General features: G+C 44.1%; 1 protein-coding gene across 1 annotated transcript in view; it reads right to left on the bottom strand.

Annotated features, from left to right (window-relative positions):
* LOC137527285 (antigen-presenting glycoprotein CD1d-like) overlaps positions 1–21,609 on the bottom strand; it is a 45,360-nt gene extending 23,751 nt beyond the window's left edge. The window contains exons 1-3 of the mRNA XM_068247794.1: positions 21,438–21,609; positions 9,936–10,193; positions 6,053–6,190 (exon numbers count right to left, since the gene is read on the bottom strand). Of these exons, the coding sequence (XP_068103895.1) occupies positions 6,053–6,190; positions 9,936–10,193; positions 21,438–21,609 (568 nt within the window). The remainder of the gene's footprint in view (positions 1–6,052; positions 6,191–9,935; positions 10,194–21,437) is intronic.
* Positions 21,610–22,815: the final 1,206 nt, after the last annotated feature.

The following is a 22,815-nucleotide window of genomic DNA, read 5'->3' as shown; positions in this document are numbered from 1 at the left end:
GAGCTGGGGGTGTGTAGCTGGAGAGGAGATCACAGCACCAGTAGAGTAGCACTGCCACTCAGACAAGGAGGATGACGACAGCAAAGAGGATGTAGCAGGAGGAGTAGGAGGAGAAGGAGAGGAGGTAGCAGCAGGCCTGCCTGCAAGCCGTGGAGGTGTCACAACTAGGTCTGCTGCACAGCCAAGTACTCCCTGCTTGCCAGGGGTCACCAGGTTGACCCATTGTGCTGTGTAAGTAATGTACCTGCCCTGACCGTGCTTTGCAGACCAGGCATCCGTGGTCAGATGGACCCTTGACCCAACGCTGTGCCAGAGATGACACCACCTGCCTTTCAACTTCATGGTACAGTTTGGGTATCGCCTTTTTTGAGAAATAATTGCGGCCTGGTATCTTCCACTGCAGTGTCCCAATCGCCACAAATTTTCGGAAGGCCTCAGAGTCCACCAGCTGGTATGGTAACAGCTGGCGAGCTAACAGTTCCGCCAAGCCAGCTGCCAGACGCCGGGCAAGGGGGTGACTGGCAGACATTGGCTTCTTCCGCTCAAAGGTTTCCTTCATGGACACCTGGCTGCTGCTGTGGGCAGAGGAGCAGAAACCGCTCAAGGTAAGAGGTGAAGTGGAGGAGGGTGGCTGTAAAGGTGCAAGGGAGAAAGCGGCTGAAGATAATGCATAAGAGGAGAAGGAGGGTGGCTTTGCTTTTGTGTGCTGCTTTTTGCTCAGGAGGCTCTATTGGTGAAGCCGCACTCTCTGACCAACCATCCAATCAGGAATGGTGAGGTGTGCAGAAAATCTGGTTCGGACACCACAGGATCAAAACATCAAAGGAAAATCGTAATGATCTGCACCACCTCTAGCAAAATATCTTCATTTATTGTAAAAAGACATAAAAGTTAAAAGACAGAACTGTAGGGCAGGACAGTCCACTGTTTCAGGCTCCTGCCCATCTTCAAGTTGCCCAGTTCTAAATGTTACACACTCAGGTGTTCACATATATACAGGTAAGTATCCAATATACTAATGAGAGGACCTTATGGGGAACTACTCATTTAAATGTTAAGACCATACCCACACCGAGGACAAGGATTCTGATTGGTCACAGCGTTCAAACAAACAAAGCACGAAAAGTGTATTAAACACAACCATATACCTCAGATCAGAATCTTTAAAAATACTTATAAAATCACCTGCGCTGTCATGGCACTCAGGGAGGCATAGATCCTTATAATCTGCAGCATTAGTGGAAAAATACAGTCTGACAGCTATAGAAATGTCTACATATACACACCCTTTGGAGATCAACCACTCTAAGTAAGGCGTTTTCAGCATCAAAAATGCCTGTGGAATGGAAGGTTGGATGGTAACCCTATAACGTCGATTATGGGAAAGATCGAGACCATTGTGAAGGAGGCATTGAATAAAGGCCTCATTGGGGACTATCTTTTCAGGTTTCTTATCAGTCGACATCCTTCCACTCCACTTATGTACACTCTTCCTAAAATTCATAAGAATCTTTGTTCTCCTTCGGGTAGACCTATTGTTGCTGCTACTAACTCTGTTTTTTTCTCCCCTAGCTTGATTCCTTGACCGGATTTTGCAACCTTTTGTTTTTGGATTACCTTCTTTCATCACGGACACAGAGGCTTTTTTGAATGAGATACGTGGTTTTGAGGAAGTGAGTGACCAATGGCTGCTGGTGACTCTTGACATTGAGAGCCTCTACACCTCCATCCCATATGATGGGGGTGTAGAGGCTGTCAAGCATTACCTTTTTACATCCTCTGACTTTGACGACCCCCAGAGATCCTTCTTGTTGGCTCTATTAAATATCATTCTCGGGGAAAATTATTTTCTTTTTGATGGTCATTTTTATCTGCAGTGCAGGGGCACGGCTATGGGGTCGAGTGTGGCCCCTGTCTATGCTAACTTCTTCATGGGACTTTATTAGTCTATGCATCCGTTTTTTTTTCCAAAAATATTCAAAATGTTGGTTTTGTTATATAGACTATTTTTTTTCTGCGCGGGGCCACACCTTGTTGAATTTGTTGATTCCCTGCACTTCAGATGCCCTGAGATTAAGTTGACCATTAATAGTGACCTTTTTCAGATTTCATACTTGGATACTTTGGTGATTAAAGAGGAGCTGTTAGGTATAAGGTCTCAGAAAAAAAGCACATATATCAGTAGCTAAAGATTGGCTGTACTTACATTACATATGCATTTCACTGTCCACGTTTGGATTTCACAGAATTGTTATATAGTATTTGCAGAGAATGATGCTCCTGACAGCTCATGGCAGGTTCCATGTTTGTCTGTCTCCTATGAAGCCAAATATGTCGTCATGTCCTGCCTGCTTCCTGATGATTCCACTCAGAAAAAATACAACACTACTGTGCAGTGAATATTAATTAGCCATGTGGCTAGGAACAATAGCGGACTCATGCAGTATACTCTGCCCGGAGATTTTTCAGTGCTGCCTGTTGTAACATGAGCCTGTAACTTCTCACTAGCAGCCGAGGGGAGGACCCAAGCAGCCCCAGAATGCTTTGCAGTATGCTATGCGGCCTCTCCTCTTAAGAGCTTAGGTCTAACATCCTTGCTGTTCAGCACACATCAAAAGAAAGAGATTTTTAACTTCAGTATTGCCTTTTTGGCTTCCTTCTAAACTGTTTAACACAGGAGCTTTTGGAGCCTGACAGTTACTCTTTAAAGAGAGTGGGAGGTTGGTGACTGACCTGACTGAAGAAATAGATAGAAATGCTATTCTCCACTATAATAGCCTTCACCCACAACATATGATTCATAATATTCCAGGAGGCCAATTTCAAAGTATTGAGCATATCGGAAAGGATGAGAATAGACAGGACTTGAGAATATCAGAGATGGTGGGCCGGTTTAGACGGAGAGGTTATCTTGACCATCTATTAAAAGAACAGCTTGCTAGAAGTAGGGGTGCTAGAGGTAGGAATAGCTCTATAAATAGGAATCTCAGCGTCTCCTTTATATCCACTTACAGTACGGTTAGCAGACAAGTTAAGACGTGTGTGAGACACCATTAGAGTATTTTGAGAGATTCTCTCCCTCATATAAAAGAATTTCATCAACCCCCTATGTTTTGTTATAAAAGAGCACCATCTTTACGCAGCCGATTGGTTCACTCTGACATCATGAATAAGAATAGTTGACCAAGACAGTGTGGCACATTTCCGTGTCTGCCACATCTGTAATAGCTTGATTAGAGGTGATTATTTTCGTCACTCTACAAGTTGCAAACGCTATAATATATATGACAGGTACACCTGTGACTCTAAATGGGTCATTTACTTACTTAAATGTCTCTGTGGTAAGTGTTATGTCGGTCAGATGACACAAAGACTTAAAGAGACTCTGAAGCGAGTATCAATTTACTTTTTTAACATGCAGTATTGTTAATCAGTATAACCGCTGCTAAAATGCAGCTATCCAGCGGCAAAATGAGGGGTCTTTACCCCCCAAATCCCTCCTGCAAAATACATGACTTTCTCGGTCGTGGATTTTGCTGCTCATGGAGGCAGAGCTATGAGCTGCAGCTCTGCCTCCATGCGCGTCAATCGCCGCACAGATCTCCACCTCTCCCCCACCCCTCTCTGTGAAGGAAGATTGAGAGAGGCGCTGATCAGCGGGGATTGACGCACTGAGAGGCAGAGCTACAGGGCTTAGCTCTGCCTCTTCAGGAAGCACTCCCCCCCCCCCGAGCTTACAGATGGGATTTGGGGGGTAAAGACCCCTCGTTTTGCTGTGGGATAGTGGCGTTTTAGCAGGGGTTATACCACTTAACATGACTGCCTGTTAAAAAAGTACATTTAGACTCGCTTCAGAGTCTCTTTAAGGATCATATAGCATCACACAAATCTGAAATCCGTAAGAGACGTATGGATCAGGCTGTCTCTGAACATTTTATGAGACTGGGTCATAATGTGAGTCAACTTAAGGTCTGTGTCATTGACAGTGTCAACCTGGATGACAGAGGGGGCAATCGCCACTCTAGACTTTCCAAAATAGAATCCAAATGGATTAGGGAGTTGGACACTGTCAATACAGGCCTTAACCTCCTGAGCGGTATGGACGAGCTGAGCTCATCCATTACCGCCGGAGGGGATAGCATGGCCCAGGGAGATTTAAAAAAAAAAACAAAAAAAACTTTTTTGTACATCATGTAGCTAGCACTTGGCTAGCTACATGTGTTGTCCGATTGCCACCCCCAATCACCACGATCGGCGGCATTATATGTACCCCCCGCCGGAGCCCGCGCTGTGGCAGCCTCTTGCATCACCACCAGGCGTCGCTATGGCAAGGATGGGGACTACGCATGACTTCGATGACGGTAGACGTCATGTCCGATCATCGCCATAGCGATGACCAAAGCTGCATGAAGAAGTTACGGCTCTGGCGGGATCCTGGAGCAGTAAATATAGCCGGCGGCGATCGGTGGTGGGACACACCACCGGGGCAATCAGGGGACACATGTAGCTAGCCTAGTGCTAGCTACATGGTTTAAAACAATATTTTTTTAAATAGCCCGTGGACAAAAGTCTGCATCAATTGAACTCCAGGGAGGTTAATAAAGAGTATAATCTACAACTAGACTGATAGGAATTTCTTTGCTCATAATGATAGAGAGAGAGATAGAGATAGAGAGATAGAGATATATAGCTTTTTAAAGTTTCTGCTTTATGAAATATAGTTCATTTTTAAAAAAAAAAAATTTATTTCTTGTATTCACAGGATTCGCCTATGTTGCTGTGGATTGAGGGGCAGGCAAGGATATAGTGAGTTTTTTTCTAAAAAAAGTTTAGTAGTGATAGTTTTTTCAACAAAAAAGTTCTTTACATAATTCGCGTTTGCATATACACCCTCTGATTAATAAGTTGTATCTATCTGTTGGCATTTCACGTTGCTAGGCAGTGGGGAGGCAATCTCTCTCCCCATTGGCTAGCGTTCTCTCGTGGTCAGAAGGTGTTCCTTATGTGCTGCAATGATGGCGAGCCTGTCCGTGTTTCTGGCTATTTTATTGGTCAGCGCTAACCGCCGCCCTATTGGCCGGCGATTTTGTTTACTTTTTGTAGCACCGCCCCTTTCGCGAGTACGCTTTCCGTTTGGTCAGTGCTAACTGCCGCCTGGTTGGCTGGCGGCTTTGTTTATGAGCATAGTCCCGCCCTTCATAGGAGTTCATTTTATTATGCGGCTCGCATTTGGATGCTATTATTGGTCGGCGGCTTGCCCACATTGCACTGCCATTGGACGGTGACCTTATTTTTGAACTCAAACATTATTGGTCAGCGGTTTTTTACCCCCTTGTCAGATGGTGATGATTCGCCGTATGCTAATGTACTTACTCAGAGTGGTTGATCTCCAAAGGGTGTGTATATGTAGACATTTCTATAGCTGTTAGGCTTTATTTTTCTACTAATGCTGCAGATTGTAAGGATCTATGCTATGAGTGCCATGACAGCACAGGTGATTTTATAAGCATTTTTAAAGATTCTGATCTGCGGTATATGGTTGTGTTTAATGCACTTTTCATGCTTTGTTTGAACGCTGTGACCAATCAGAACCATCGTCCTCGGTGTGGGTATGGTCTTAACATTTAAATGAGTAGTTCCCCATCAGGTAGTCTTCTCATTAGTATATTGATCCTGATTGGATACTTACCTGTATATATGTGAACACCTGAGCTTTTTCTCTGGTGGTCATCCCATTGCAGTTTGTGCTTTTTCGTCATGTGCCTTCATAAGGCAGTTGTCCCTACGCGGGCCTTGGTTTTTTCACGGCTCAATTTTTTGGTGGCAAAGAGTACAGATGGCATTGCTCTGCTCTCATCTGAGGCAGACACACACAAAAATGTCCACACCGCTGAGCCCTGGATCGATGGCACTTTGGTGGTGGCGTCAGCAGCTGACGTTGAATGGCATGTTGGCTGGCTGTCCATAGGTGGCGATACATGTCGCCGGACACTGCCATGAGCTGTTTCTGACGATGAGCTCCTCCTGCTTCTTTTAGCAACTCGTCTCCTACTACTCCTCTCTGACTCCCCCTCTGAACTGTCCCCCTTGTCATCATGTCTATTACGATCCCACATGACATCCATGGCTGTATCATCATCGTCGTCATAATCATCCTCCACAGCTTCGTTTGTATCAGACACCTCATAAACTGCACCAACAGCAGGTACATCATCATCCTCACACCTTACGTCCATGGTGCCACCTAACTCAGACATATGTGGTGGTGTAACTTTCTTAGCGCCTTCATATTGTTGGAACAATAATGGCTGTGAATCAGTTAATTCTCCACCAAATAACTCCTGCAAAGTGTCAAATGCAGCGGATGTTGTACTTGTAGTAGCGCTGGTGGCTGCGGAAGATGAGGTATTCTGTGTTAAATAATCAACTATGTCCTGACAATCTTGGGAGTTGATGGCAAGTGCCCTATTCTGAGCACTGTACTTTGGTCCAGGGCCACACGAAATCACGTCAGCACGACCTCGAACAGACCTGCAGGGTGGCTTGCTTCTGGCTCTACCTCTGCCTGTTTTGTCCATATTGGGGGGGGGGGGGGGGGATGAAGTGAAAGGTATGCACTGACTTGAGTAATACAATGTGCAGTCACACAGGTGCAGTGAAAAGGTATGCAGTGACTGGTATTACAATACAATGTGCAGCTGTCACACAGGTGCAGTTCACAGGTATGCAAGGGCTGGTATATAAAACAGCGTGCGGTTACACAGGTGCAGTGAACAGGTATGCAGTGACTGGTATTAATACAATGTGCGGCGGTCACACAAACAGGGACAGTGAACAGGTATGCACAGACTGATATCAATACAATGTGCAGCTGTCACACACACAGGTACACTGAACAGGTATGCAGTGACTGGTATATAACACTGCGTGCTGTCATGCAGGTGTAGAGAACGTGAACAGGTATGCAGTGACTGGTATTACAAATGTGCAGCTGTCACAATCACCGGTACACGGTACAGTTATGCAGTGACTGGTAAATAAAACTGTGTGCTGTCATGCAGGTGCAGTGAACAGGTATGCAGTGACTGGTATAAATACAATGTGCAGCTGTCATGCAGGTGCAGTGAACAGGTATGCAGTGACTGGTATAAATACAATGTGCAGCTGTCATGCAGGTGCAGTGAACAGGTATGCAGTGACTGGTATAAATACAATGTGCAGCTGTCACGCACACAGGTACAGTGAACAGTTATTCATGGACTGGTATTTAAAATTGCGTGCTGGGCAGGACCTTATAAGCGTTTAGTGGTACCTAGGAGAGGATGGCCCTGCCCAGCCATTTTGGTTTGTGAATGGGCAGTAGTCATCTTCCCTAACCAAGTTGCTAAGCACACCAACACTCAGCCTTTCTACAGACCGAATTACTCGGTTAGGGGTTGTCCTTTCTACTCCAATTCTCTGCTTCTTGCTCTTCACTTTTCACAGGCTACCATAATTTCAAGATCTGTGTTGTCATGATAATACTTTCTTATTTGCATTGTATTCGTTTTACTTCAGGTTTGTAAACAACAATATACTGTATGGTTCATTACTGTAACTGTAATGTTATTCTGGTTCTTTGTTTAAACCAATAAAAATTATTGAAATATAAAATTGCGTGCTGTCACAAAGGTGCAGTAAAAGGTATGCAGTGACTAGTATCAATACAATGTGCAGCTGTCACACACACACACACACACACACACACACACACACACACACACACACACACACACAGGTACACTGAACAGGTATGCAGTGACTACTATATAACACTGCGTGCCGTCACGCAGGTGCAGTGAACATGAACAGGTATGCAGTGACTGGTATTACAAATGTGCAGCTGTCACACTCACAGGTACACGGAACAGGTATGCAGTGACTGGTATATAACACTGCGTGCTGTCACGCAGGTGCAGTGAACATGAACAGGTATGCCCGGACTAGTATTACAAATGTGCAGCAGTCACACACACAGGTACATGGAGCAGGTATCCAGTGAATGCTATATAACACTGCGTGCTGTCACGCAGGTGCAGTGAACATGAACTGGTATGCATGGACTGGTATTACAAATGTGCAGCCATCACACACAGGTGCAGTGAAAAGGAAGCACTGTATGTGCTGGGCCTGGCAGAGTAGAGCAATTACCAAGGGCCAGCTGCGACTGACAGGGCTGTATATGCAAGTGTCAGTGCGCCACACACACACAAAAAAAAAACAGATCACAACATTAGCTCTCAAAAGAGCTGTTTTGGGGTGCTTTTTAGCAAGAAGTATCAGCAAGGAGCAAGCTAAGAAGCCTAACAACAGCCTAACTAAGCTTTCCCTAATCTCTGCAGCAACGCTCTCCCTTCTCTCACTACCTACGCAGCACACAGAGTGAGAACATCGCCGAATGCAGCTGCCTTTTATAAGGGTATGGGGGGCTCCAGGAGGGAGTGTAGCCTGATTGGCTCCGCTGTGTCTGCTGGCTGTGATGTAGAGGGTCAAAGTTTAACCTATTGATGTAGTATAAGGGGCGGGTCGAACTCGCATAAACTTTGTGTTCTATCGCGAACGTGAACCACCGAAGTTCACGTTAATAAGTTCGCATGCAAACCGTTCTGGCCATCTCTAATCAGGAGACACAACGGATGCCACCATACACAGAGTATGCCAGAAAGCTGCTAGGAGCTACAGGAAGGATAGAAAATAGTGCCTGGAGGCTCAGTAAGCATTTTCTGCTGCATGGGAGGGAGGGGGGGGGTGCTTTTTCGGCCGTAAAGAGGACCTCTATACAAAAAATAAAAATCAGTCAGTGCTGCTGTAATGAAAAGTTTTATTTACCTCCAAAGCCTTGTCCCATTAAGCCCCGCCCCCCCAAGACCCCGCATCACTGCAATTCTGTCGCTTGGCCCGCCTTCCCTCTTCTCCGAGAAAAACGCCAACGCCAAGCTATTTACTGCATTACATTGCCAGGCGTTTTTTCTCGTAAAAGAGAGGGGAGGTGGGGCCAAGCTGCGGAAGTGTAGTGATGTGGGGTCTTCGGGCGGCTTTGTGGGACAAGACTCCAGAAGTAAATGTAGCTTTTCACTACAGCATAGCTGACGGATTTTAATTTTTCGTATGGAGTTCCTCTTTACACAAACTACAACCGGCGAGCACACGTATCCGGGGCAGAGCAGGATCATACACCTGTCAGGCTAGGCAACCCCTTGGGGTCTAGTGGGTGTTAAGGGGCCCACCTGTCACCTTCTTTGACCTCTCTTTGCTTCAGCTTACCAAATGGAGAACAAGGAAGGGAAGCCCAAATCTACTACCTTGCATAGGGCCCCATTATATCTGAATCCTTCTCTGATCTGGCATCAGGCAATCCCCACTTGTGCTGGATACAGGGGACTTTGCTGTATATAGCTTTTTTTGTAAAAAAAAAAAAATGACTATTGTAAAAATGATACATGTTTAATGACTAATAGTAAAACATTCCATAATGCAAGCTTTCAGGGAGTAAGTCCCCTTCTTCAGGCTTACATAGAAAAATGCTGTAATATGTACGAACAAAGGCGCCAAGCAGAGTAAAACAATGTTCTAAAAATGATAAAAAGAGGGAAGTCAATGTGGACTTGCCTCCCTGTGGTAGTGGACATATACTCAAATGCAGAGTAAAAATATATACAATTTATTCACAACTCCATAAAATCGCAACACGTTTCGCGGTCAACAGTCCCGCTTCATCAAACAGTATAGGAGCATATAAAACTGGTTCAGGTCCATAAAGAGTGTGAGCGCCATAGAAAAATGTGTCTCAAAAATGGACCAAAAGGGGGACAGTATGTTGTGGGGTCTTAGGAACCCTTTCTCCCAATGTTTTGTGGTACCTGCATGACAATTTTAAGAATTTCAGTGAATTGTACCTTTTACTCCAAAGTACTGCAGTTTTCCGATGACATGCTCGTGGAACTCATTAAAATAGTTGATTAATAACATGTCTAAAACATTCCAGGTAAAATCTGACAGGTTCCCTTTAGACCAGCTCTGGGTGAAGACGATCCCCTCAGATGCATTGTGGAAGGAGAGGATCACAATCCCACCAAACTGTGCCGTACCCCAGGGGTACATCTCCAGGTCATATGTAAATTCTGTCGTCTGCTCGAACACCAGCTCATAGCACCCTAAATACAAAGACAAAACTCGTCATAGGACTGTAGGGAACGTTCTAATGTTAAATATAGAGCACACCCACCAGCATATATTAATACAGTATAGTTCTTATTGAAAACAATCACTATTAGGTTTTTTCCTAAAGAAATATGTCAGCTGTATTATAAGAGTGAACAGAGGCGCTAGCAGGATAAAAAGGTACTAAAAATTCCTCAGGAGGTGGTGGTGGTGGACTCGCCTCCTTGAAGTAGACAAGATACTGTCAGCCTATCCAACCTATTGTTTTGCTTACTACACTATATTGGGCTCTCGGTGTCCCCACTTTTGTTTAAAGTCAGCTGTATTAAACAACTGAGGTGAAAATAGACTGATGAGATAAACAATTGTATCTAGTGGTGCTCATCCGGATTCCAGATATCCAAACTACCCGGATAATCCGAACTTTTCCAGCTATCCGACCTCGGATCCGGATTCCAGATAGCTGGCCGAATCCGGAATGCGGTATCCGAATTTGCAGCGGTATCCGGATAGGAATTTGGATATCCGGTCAGATATCTGAATTCGGATAGCGTAACCACGGAGATGACATCCATGACGTCATTGAGCCAATCAGAGGGCTCCCAGCAGAAGCCTTAGCAACCAATCACAGAGGGGAACCCTGGCCAGCCCCTCCTGTATATAAAGCGGCGGCCATGTTGAGGGAACTCGTCCTTGCTTGTGACTGCTCAACAGGGCCGGATTTACCATAAGGCACTGTAGGCATGTACCTACAGGCGCCTGGTAATGGAAAGGCGGCTCACTTCCCTTCTCAAGCGCCTCTCTCCCTCCTTCCCTATACAGACTCCAGAGGGGAATAAAAATGTGAGGTCACTCACCCGGCTCTCAGCATTCTACTGAAGAGATCTACCTTCAGTCAGAGGCGTCTCTAACTACTTAATACTGAGAATACCTCTGGTTACCAACTACAAAGGGGCACCTGTAGCTACTTACACATGGCAGGGGAAGTAAGGGAGAGGTGAAAACTGGGCCAGCCAGTACACTTGCGGCGCAGTTTGGCGGGGGTTTGTAGGTCCATGTAAGGTGGAGTCTAAGGTGCCAGGCTCTTGTGATGTAAATCCGGGCCTACTGCTCACTAAGAGACATTTCCAGTGCTGTTTGGCTAAGCAAGTGCTTTATACTGTGATAAAACCTAGTGTTTTTGCACAACACCTGTACTATACCACTCTTTGATTGTTGTTTAGTTAGCTAGCTTGTATTTTGATTTTAGTTTGTGTGACAGTCAGAGTCAGACTCTGTGCTGCAGCAGCTCTGCTAGTTAGGTCCTGTCTGTGTCTGTGTGTGCTGTTGTGCACACAGGCAAGGCCGGCTATTAGCCTTAGCTACAGTATAGGTTAGGACATAAGATTACTGTGTTATTGTGTAGTTATTTAGTACTGCAGTGCTAGTTAGTTGTTAGCTTACTAGATAAGACAAACAACATTTATATCACACTTTTCTCCTGGCGGACTCAAAGCGCCAGAGCAGCAGCCACTAGGGCGCGCTCTATAGGCAGTAGCAGTGTTAGGGAGACTTGCCAAAGGTCTCCTACTGAATAGGTGCTGGCTTACTGAACAGGCAGAGTCGAGATTCGAACCCTGGTCTCCCATATCAGAGGCAGAGCCCTTAACCATAACACCATCCAGCCACCCCACAGATTACTGCAGTGCTGCTGTGCTGAGTGTCAGTGTGGCAGATAGACCATTAGTGTGCACTGTCTTCTACTCTGCTGTCTGTCACTCCATGTCCATATTTAGTCGTAATATGCATAGTAAAACATTGGTAATTATTACCAATATTTTATTACAACTAAACCTAACCCTACTCTCACACAGAATCCTCCCTCTAGTGATGCCTAACCCTAAGACCCTCACTGTCAGTGCCTTACCCCAAGAACCTCCCGGGCCGACCTAACCCTAAAACCCCCCATCCTGACACCTAACCCTAAAACTCCCTTTTAACGCTGCAGATCATGTTAATGTAAAAAGTGATACATTTCTAAGATAATTTCATAACAATTATGTATAAAATTATAATTCCCAAAATGAATTTCATAATAATGAATAAAGTTAATTTACAAAATTGTCAAAACAAATTTCAAAACAATATCTTTCAAAACGCTACTTCTCAAAATGAAAACTTTGTTTGGACAGGCCAGGCACCAGTTATTTATCGAAAGCAGGAAAATTGCGTGCATATGAGCAATGGACAAATCGGGCGCCACCATTAACTCTAATGTTAAATATTGGCTGCAAAACTGAACAAAGTGTGTGTGGTGTGTGGTGTGTGTGTGTCACTCGAAAACGCCTTGACCGATTTCAACAAAACTTAGTATACAGATCCCTTACGACCTGGGATGATATGTTCTGGGGGTCTCGTGCCCCCCCCCCCCTTGCACTCCTGGGCGGAGCTACAAACAGCAAATCAGATTTCACCCACTCATGTCAATGGAAAAATGTAAAAGGCTGCCATTCTCACAGTAATCAAGCCAGAGCCCCCAAACTTGGCACAGTTGGTCACTTGGTGACTGAGGTTACAAATTAAGGAAAGTGGGTGGAGCATATAGTGGCCAATTACATTTCAGTCATTTAAATGGAAAACTGTAAACGGCTGCCATTCTTAGATTGTCAATCACAGGGTTTTCAAACTTGGCACAGTTGGTCACTGGGTGAATAGGATTGATATTCAGGAAAGTGGGTGGAGCCTACAACAGCCAATCAAAATTCACATATTGGCTTTCAAGAGAAATATTTAAACTTCCAAGCTTTGAAAACTACATAAAGTTCAAGGAGTCTTCCTGCAATGGATAATAACCAGTATACGCTCACCAGATGTTAAGCTGCCTTTTTTAGGATCAGCTAATATCGCTTCTGGCCCAGCCAGTATGCAAGGTTTCCTAGGTGCGTTCTGCCTCTTCTTGTATCCTCAGCATGGGGGCATAAAACAGAAAAAACACTCAAATTGTGTGATACTGTTTTCATAAGACTATTACTCATAAGCCACACCAGTGCGCCCAGATCTTAACAAAACACCTCGTGCTCCTCCACCGTATACTCAATGAAGCCTCTCACCAAATATCATGGCTGACCCAGCACAGACCAGCAATCAAACTTCACAGATACTTTCCACAAACCTCCTCCAGCCTCAGTGTCCCTAAGACTCAAACAGGGACCAGTATAGTGTAAAACAGTTTTTTTATTAAAAAATTTAAAAGTAGTGCACTCACAAACAACCAGTACAAATGCGCATAGAAAAGTTCATCGAGCTGGTATTAGCGTCCCTCGCTCCGCCTAAGGAGCCTAAGGAGCGAGGGACGCTAATACCAGCTCGATGAACTTTTTTTTTTTTTTTTTTTTTTTCATTATTCAAGAAGTTTTTATTAAGAGATAATAAAGTTGGTCATACAAAGTAGATAAGCTGTGCCAGATCCTTTAAACAATGGTTTACATGAGTACAATACATACAGCTCCAATATGTATATAAAGGACAATATACATCACATTGTTCAATACAGATAAAGTCTAATATGATATATGCTTATTATTAATTGAGTGAAAATAGTATTACAGTGTGGGCTAGGGTTCTTTAAGATAATCTCTTGCTTGACTTTTACTTTACCCAGTGGGCAGCCAAGCAGAGAGTATCCATTATTTGTGGGAATACTATGTATTCTAGTGGTACCAGTGGGCCAGAACGGACCCCCACTAGAACGTTGATTTGAATTCTGATTTTATACAGCAGTCTATCTTGTATTGATTGTAGTCTGGAGAAATGTATTAAGTATAGGTTACGTATGAACGGATCGGCTGGAACTGATAGTAAACTAACTTGTTAGATTTTAGTCGGAGAAGCATGGATATAGGCAACAACATGAGCCTAAACATAAACACAACAGATAGTTGCAGACCCAGGGTTTTGAAAGAAAAGTGTACCAAGGGAGTGGTCTAATTTGGCACTCTATTCTGTTATTTTAGGAGATTTTATACCATATGTTATCTAGGGAGGGGATACTCAGGCATTATTCATTGTATTGATCAGTCCAACTTAAAGGAATATTGAAGTTGGAGCAGTCAATTGCTAGTCTAGTTCTTATTTTTTGTTCTAAAAATATATTGTTCTTCGTGTGTGAAAGGAGCAGATAGGGTGATATTTTCTCTTGGGATTTCCAATTACTTGTTATTAGATGAAGTGCAGTCAGTATTAGATGGATGATCGAGGGGCTTATTTTTGCGGGAATCGGCTCTTCCTGTATGAAAAGAAGGGCGAATTCCGGTTTAAGAATGAAGTTCGGTTTATGAATTTTACGAATATATTTTTCTACATGGTGCCAGAGGTGAGCTACAAGTGGACAATGCCAGAACATGTGTAGGTATGTACCTGCAGAGGATTTGCATTTCCAACAGATTGGGGAGTTAGTAGCAGAGAATGTGGCTAATTGTCTAGGGGTTATGTACCATTTAAATAGTATTTTCTTTGCCATTTCCCAGTGTGAGTTACAACGGGAGATTTTTGATATTAGGGTGTTAGCAGTTATTAATTTGGCAGGCGAAATTTCGCTATTGAGGTCTAATGACCACACTGTAGCATACCTGTTAAGGGGGGAGATGGCTCCTGTTGTGAGATATTTATACCAGACAGAGATACTGCCTTTGAAGTAACCTGCATGATTTAACATGTTCAAGATGGAAGGGTGGATTTTTGGGGAGGAGATTTTGTCCTTTTTGATTGCGTGGAAGAGTCTGTGGTATGTAAATGTTTGGGATAGTGGAAGATTGTATTGTGTTTGTAGGTCTGAGAAGTGTTTAGGCTGTGAGTCTTTGAGAAGATCTTGTAATGATATAATGCCTGAGTTTATCCAAGGTCGTAGGTTGATATTAGTGATATAATGTTCAAGGGCTTCGAGGGCAACTGGTAGAGTGGTAGATTCATTGGATGGAGGTGGGTGTTTGATAAAATATTCCCAGGATCTTAAAGAGGCTTGTATAGATGGGTAAGGGGACTGAGGAGGTTTTGCGCCTATATATATACTTGTTAGTATAGCTCTTGGATTTGCCTCTAGGAGGGTCGTGTCGAGTTTGACCCATGGTTTTGGTGAGTGTGTATTCCACCATTGTTTTGTTAGTTCTAAATTGGCTGCATGGTAGTATCTTTCGATATCGGGCAGACCCATGCCCCCGTGGTGTTTTGGGAGTGTCATTACTTGAAAGGAAGTTCTGATTTTTTTTTCCTTGCCATATAAAGGCATTTATAACTTTTCTCATTTCTGTAAACCATGATTTGGGAATTGGGATCTGTAAAGTGCGTAGTATGTATAAAATTTTGGGTAGTAGGAATAGTTTAAAAGCAGCGATGCGGCCCGACCAAGACATCCAGAACTTTGACATTGAGGTACATTCCTCTTTAATTTCTGTTAGTAGTGGACTGAAGTTGAGTCTAAATAGTTCAGATGAATTATGGGAGAGCTTAATACCTAGGTAAGATACCGCCCCGTCTGCCCAAGAGAACGCGAACATCCCCTTAAGTTGAGATATTGTTTCAGCGGGTAAATTCAGGGGGAGTAGAGCTCGATGAACTTTTATATGCGCATTTGTACTGGATGTTTGTGAGTGCACTACTTTTACATTTTTTAATAAAAAAACGGTTTTACACTATACTGGTCCCTGTTTGAGTCTTAGGGACACTGAGGCTGGAGGAGGTTTGTGGAAAGTATCTGTGAAGTTTGATTGCTGGTCTGTGCTGGGTCAGCCATGATATTTGGTGAGAGGCTTCATTGAGTATACGGTGGAGGAGCACGAGGTGTTTTGTTAAGATCTGGGCGCACTGGTGTGGCTTATGAGTAATAGTCTTATGAAAACAGTATCACACAATTCGAGTGTTTTTTCTGTTTTATGCCCCCATGCTGAGGATACAAGAAGAGGCAGAACGCACCTAGGAAACCTTGCATACTGGCTGGGCCAGAAGCGATATTAGCTGATCCTAAAAAAGGCAGCTTAACATCTGGTGAGCGTATACTGGTTATTATCCATTGCAGGAAGACTCCTTGAACTTTATGTAGTTTTCAAAGCTTGGAAGTTGTGACATATGAACTCTTGTGGGACTTTATGTATTTTAATTAAGATTCAAGGACAGAGGAACATTTATTGTGGAAATATACTGTTGAGCGCTCTGTTAATTGTATATATGTGGATTTAAAGTGACACACACACTTAAATACAGGAGCGACCCAGAGAGAAAATATTCATAATATTGTTAGGACAAGTGATTGAGGAGCGCACACTATAGGTTAATAAATATTTAAACTGCTGCTATTCTTACACTGTTAATGGCAGAGGCTTCAAACTTGCTACAGTCGGTCATTGGGTAACTGGGGTTCAAATTCATTAAAGGAGGTGAAGCCACAAACAGCCAATCAGATTTCTTTGCTTCATAAACTGCTTCCATTAGCACATTTTTGATGCCAGGAACCCAAAAGCTAACAAACTTGGTCACTGAGTGACTGTGTGTCAAGGTTACAAAAAGTGGGCGAAGCCAAATACCAATTTCATTGGAAAAATATAAACTGCAACCATTCTTATACCGTTAGTGGCAGGGTTCTTAAACTTAACACAGTTGGCCACTGGGTGACTGGGACTAATATTCGGAAAAGTGAGTGGAGCCTACAACAGCTAATCAAATTTCACCCATTTATTTTCAAGGTGAATATTTAAAATGCTACAGGGGGTCATTAATTCTATCACTGGGTGACTGGGGTTCAAATTGGAAAGGGGTGGAGCCCCAAACAGCCAATCAGATTTGTTTAATTTCTATGGGAACATACAAATTATTGATACCAAGGACCCCAAAGCTCATACACTTGGTAAATGAGTGACTACATGTCAAGGTCAGAAAAAGTGGGCGGAGCAAACCACTACATTTTTTACATGGAAAAAATATAAACTGCAGCCATTCTTACAATGTTAATGGCAGGGTTCTGAAACGTCACACAGTTGGTCACTGGGTGACTGGGATTAATAAACAGAAAAGTGAATAGAGTTTACAACAGCCAACCAAATTTCACCTATTGATTCTCAAAGGGAATATTTACATTAATTCCATTCTTACACTGTTAAAGAGTACCCGAGGTACTTTTACATACAGTCACTTAATGACCAAGTTTATGAGCTTTGGGGTCCTTGGCATCAATAACTTGCATTTTACCATTAAAATTCACCAAATCTGGCTGTTTGTGCCTCCCTCCTTTTCATAATTTGAACCCCAGTCACTGAATGACAGACTGTACCAGATTTGAGGCACACACAAACACTCGATGACTAAGTATGTGAGCTTTGGGGTCCTTGGCATCAATAATTTATATTTTCCCATTGAAATTAAACAAATCTGATTGGCTGTTTGTGGCCTGCCCCCTTTTCAGAAATCAGAATTTGCCATTAACAGTGTAAGAATGGCAGCAATGTAAATATTCCCCTTGAAAATCAATAGGTACATTTTGATTGGCTGTTGTAGGCTCCACCCACATTTCTGAATATTAATCCCAGTCACCCAGTGGCCAACTGTGTCAAATTTGAGAACCCTGCCATTAACAATGTAAGAATTGTTGCAGTTTATATTTTCCCATGTACAAAATGTAGTTTTTGGCACCGCCCACTTTTTCTAACCTTGACATACAGTCACTCAATTACCAAATTTATGAGCTTTGGGGTCCATAGTATCAATAATTTGTATATTCCCAGTGAAATTGAACAGATCTGATTGGCTGTTTGTGGCTCTGCCCCCTTCCTGAATTTGAATCCCAGTCACCAACTGTACCAGGTTTGATGCTTATGCCATTAACAGTGCAAGAATGGCAGAAATTTAAATATTCCCCTTAAAAATCAACAGGTGAATTTTAATTGGTGTTTGTAGGCTCCACCCACTTTTCTAAATATTTATCCCAGTCACCCAGTGACGAACTGTGCAAAGTTTGAAAACCCTGCCATTAACAGTGTAAGAATTGCTGCATTTTATATTTCCCCAGTGAAATTTGTATTTGGCTGCACCCAGTTTCTAACCTTGACATAAAGAAACTGAATGACCAAGTTTGTGAGCTTTCTTTTCCTGGCATCAAAAATGAGTGAATGGAAGCAGTTTATCCACCAAAGAAATCTGATTGGCTATTTTTGGCTCTGCCTCTTAAGTGCATTTACACCCTAGTCACCCAATAACCGACTGGTGCAAGTTTGAAGCCTCTGCCATAAACAGTGTAAGAATGGCAGCAGTTTAAATATTCTCTTTGAAAATCAATAGGTGAATTTTGATTAGTTCTTGTAGGCTCCACCCACTTTCCAGAATCTTAATCTCATTCGCCCAGTGACCAAGTGTGGCAAGTTTGAGAACCCTGCGATTAACAGTCTAAGAATGGCTGCAGTTTACATTTTCCCATTTAAAATGAACGGCTGAAATTTGATTGGCTGTTTTATGCTCCGCCCACTTTTCCTGGATTTGTAACCTCGGTCACACAGTGACCAACTGTGCCATGTGTGGGGACTCTGGCTTGATTACTGTGAGAATGGCAGCCTTTTCCATTTTTTCATTGACATGAATGGGTGGAATCTGATTTGCTTTTTGTTTGCAGCTCCGCCCAGGTGTGCAGGGGGGCCGCGAGACCCCCAGAACATATCATCCCAGGTAGTAAGGGATCTGCATACCAAGTTTTGTTGAAATCGTTTGAGTGATTGCGGCATACACATACATACACACACACACAATTTTATATATATAGATTTCACTAATGAAAATGAAGACTTTAAAATAGTCAAATATCAGTAAGTGTTACATATATTCTGCTATCGGCTACCTCCCGACACCCGGCGTGTAATAACCTTTACAGCTTCAGCAAAAATAAAAAAATAAAAAAATGGTATTCTTTTCGCATTAATGTTTGTGAAAATAGTGTTTACATTCGTTTTTCGAGCGAAAATGCCATCAAAAATAAGTTTTACACTTTTTCGTAGTAAACATCTTTGTGGTAACATATAGTTTTTCTGCATTTTCGCTTTTTTTACATTAAAAATGTAGATTTTTTTTTTTTGAGAAGCTATTGTTTTGGGAAAATTTTCTCAAAAACAAAAATAGCCTTTTCGATTTTGAAACTGAAAAATCACAAGCACCACTGCTGATAGCTGTGCCCTGCACTTACCCAGCATACCCAACACCATTATTCTCTTACCTGCAGCTGTGATACAGCCCAGCAAGAAGCAGAACCAGCAGACTGGCATGATGTTGCTGCTACAGGTGGTGTCCGTCTCACACAGAGTAATGCATATCCTATGGCGGGTATATAGGAGGAATGAGGAAGCACTGGCATAGTTTAGCTTTTGTGTATTGAGTACAGAAACCATGCAATGTCTCACCTGGTGTGCATTCTGTGTTGCAATACACTTACATATTTCCCATCAGCACACAGCTACTACCAAGTCTCATGACATAAAAAACACACCTCACCTTGCAAACTAGAGTATAGTAGAGGAAGACCATCAGTATAGGTAGCCAGAGGGCCCCCAATTTTGCCCCCTTTCCAGTGTAGGTAGGCAGAAAGATCCCCCCAGGTATAGGCAAGCAGAGGGACCCCTCCTCCCTTGCGTAGGTAGGCAGCAGTAGCCCACTATACATAGGCATGAGCAACCCCTTCCCTCCCTGAGTATAGGTAGGCAGAAGCATCCAGCCCCCGTATAAGTAGCCATAAGAACTCCCTAAGCATAGGTAGGCAGTAGTGTTGGGCGAACACCTGGATGTTCGGGTTCGGGCCGAACATGGGCCAGATGTTTGGCATGTTCGGCCCGAACCCCGAACTCAATGGAAGTCAATGGGGACCCGAACATTCCGCAATACGGCCCCCCTATGGGGTCGCAGGCATAAGGGGGGAGCATGCCCCGATCGCGGGGGGGGGGGGGGTGTCGGAAATTCCCCCCACCCCCTCCGCTAGCGCTCCCCCCTCTGCCCGCTTCCCCATAAAAAAAGTTTGTTAAAAGATAAATAGTACCTGGTGGTGGCTGCTGCAGTGGCTGGCTGGCAGTGGTGTGAGTGAGGAGGAGGAGTCCGAGTAGGACGCCTTGAGTGACGCGTACCCTCGTATGCGTCATCACGTAGAGGACGTGAGGTCAGAGAAAGGGCGGAAGTACCACAAGGGTACTTCCGCTGAACCGCCCGCTGCCCGGCCTCAACGCGTCCTACTCGGACTCCTCCTCCTCACTCACACCACTGCCAGCCAGCCACTACCAGGTACTATTTAACTTTCAACAAACTTTTTTTATGGGGAAGCGGGCAGAGGGGGGGAAGCGCTAGCGGAGGGGGTGGGGGGGAATTTCCGTCCGACCCCCCCCCCCGCGATCGGGGCATGCTCTCCCCTTATGCCTGCGACCCCATAGGGGGGCTATATTCGGGCGAACAGGGCCCTGTTCTGCCGAACAGGGGCCCTGTTCGGCCCTGTTCGGCCGGGCATTGAGCAGTTCGGGCGAACCTGAACTAAAAGGTCGAACACCATCAGGTGTTCGGCCGAACTCGAACATCACCCAAACAGGGTGATGTTCTGCAGAACCCGAACAGTGGCAAACACTGTTCGCCCAACACTAGTAGGCAGGAGGACCCAAAGCAGGTGGTTTCAGCACTCATCGTTGAGCGCCAAAGCTGGGCACTGCTATAGCACAAGTGCTATACTACACGCCCCATGCAAGGGTAATTCAGAGTTCAGGTGATCCCTGGACCCCAGATTACTGCCTCCTCCGAGTTGCTATGTTTTGGAGTGTTAATATATTATGCCATAGGAAATGTTAGCGGTAGCAGGGTGAACCGTCATTTGGCTCACCCTGCTCCCAGTCCACCGACTGCATACCTATACATACGCAAAGGACCCTCATAAAAAAGGTAGCCACTGCCAGATTTGACCTCTCCCATGCAGAGTATCAACAGTGGAAGAATAACAGTGGAAGAATAAGTGACTCACCTCCTCAGGATCCTCCGATAATCTGTCTTGTCCAGACATCTGCTGCAACAAGCACCCAAACAATCTACCCCCTTTGCCCCTCTCCCATGTAGAAATCCGCAGCTGGAAGCAAAGCCGGGTTAAGTCTCCTACCCCTGCCTAATCCCCAAGTGCAGAGTTCAATCTATTACCCCAGCAATCCCCTCCTCCACCTCTACCCCCAAACATATGGATCTAGCGATTCACAATCTGGTTCGCTCACCTGTAAACCTCTGTGCGCACACCTCTCTGCTCACCGACTCCATACAGGACATCTGCAGGTTGACAATCAGGTCTCGTGTCTGTTTGCTCTCCGTAAAATATCCTAAGATGTTACCGCTCAATACAATCTCCAGGCTGCCATCTTCCTCTCGCTCAGCGCGGTCTGCCGCCATCGTGATTCTGAACTAGAGACGCTCACGGCTCCCACCTAAACACACAGAACATTATGTTGCTAGTTACAGTTGAATGACTTCTGTATGAGCACAGCACCATCGCAGGAATATATTCTCCTCCACATCACACATTGCAGAAGTCTAACTTGGTCAGGCTGATCTGGCTCCTGATTGGCTGCTACGGATGTCAGAATATGCCAGCAGCTGCACATACAGAGGGGGTTATTCAGTTCCAAACACATCCAAACACCAGCAGGAAGTATGCGGCCCCTTTCACACTGCATGCGTTTCCATCTGATTATTGAGCCACATGCAACTGCAAGGACACCCGCGCTGATCCCAGATCCTGAGAACAGCTGATCCCGAGAACAGCTGATCCCATTCACTGAATGTGGCATTTCTGCTATAATGCCATACAACACCATTCAATACAACTTTTACTGCCGGTACAATTGCAAAGTACAAGTGCACAGGAAAACAATTGCCCCCTTCCTACACACTTTATACTGTGAGAGGGCCCTTCTTGTCTGGTTCAAAAAGAGTGGGGAGAGACAATATAGTGTAGTAGGTCCTTTGAGGTCCCTTGTCTTAGCCATGACTGTCCACAAACCAACTGCAGAGAGCCGCTGATTTTCATCTGTTGAGTAGATTACAGCAGCTGTTCCAAATTAATCAGGGTAATTAGGAAGCTTTAGAACAGCTTGGACTATTTGGAATGGTATAGAACTTTGGATTTCCCCTCAGACTGTGACGGTTTGAAGGGTATGATTAATTTTGGACTGGTAACTTTTTGTTTAAATGTATGTTATTTTCCCCCACAACGGGTACATCAGCTTATCTTTTGGGAGACACCTATGTCCTTTCCCATCAAAAAAAATTACTTGTTGGTTGAATAAAAGTAACAAAGTTAAAGCCTTGTTAGCAGTTACCTGTGATTAGGAGTGGCTGAACATCACAAAACATTGTGATGCCCCATTGACTAATGATTGGCAAATTTCTAAAACCTTCTCAATTGAGAGATTGAGAGGCAAGAACCACTGGTGACGAGCAGTGGAGACTGATATCCCATGGCAAGAGGGAGGAGCAGCAGATTAATATTACTGCAGCTGCAATAGAGACTGGGAAGCAAAGGTTTCATTTGAACAGACACACAGCACAAAATAGCCTTTTTATGCACTACCTGTCTACTCAACAGCACTCCAAGAG

This window comes from Hyperolius riggenbachi, chromosome 8 (genome assembly GCF_040937935.1).
Source record: "Hyperolius riggenbachi isolate aHypRig1 chromosome 8, aHypRig1.pri, whole genome shotgun sequence".
Lineage (NCBI taxonomy): Eukaryota > Metazoa > Chordata > Amphibia > Anura > Hyperoliidae > Hyperolius > Hyperolius riggenbachi.
The sequence above is the reverse complement of the archived record's forward strand: the minus strand, read 5'-3'. Positions and strand labels throughout refer to the sequence as shown.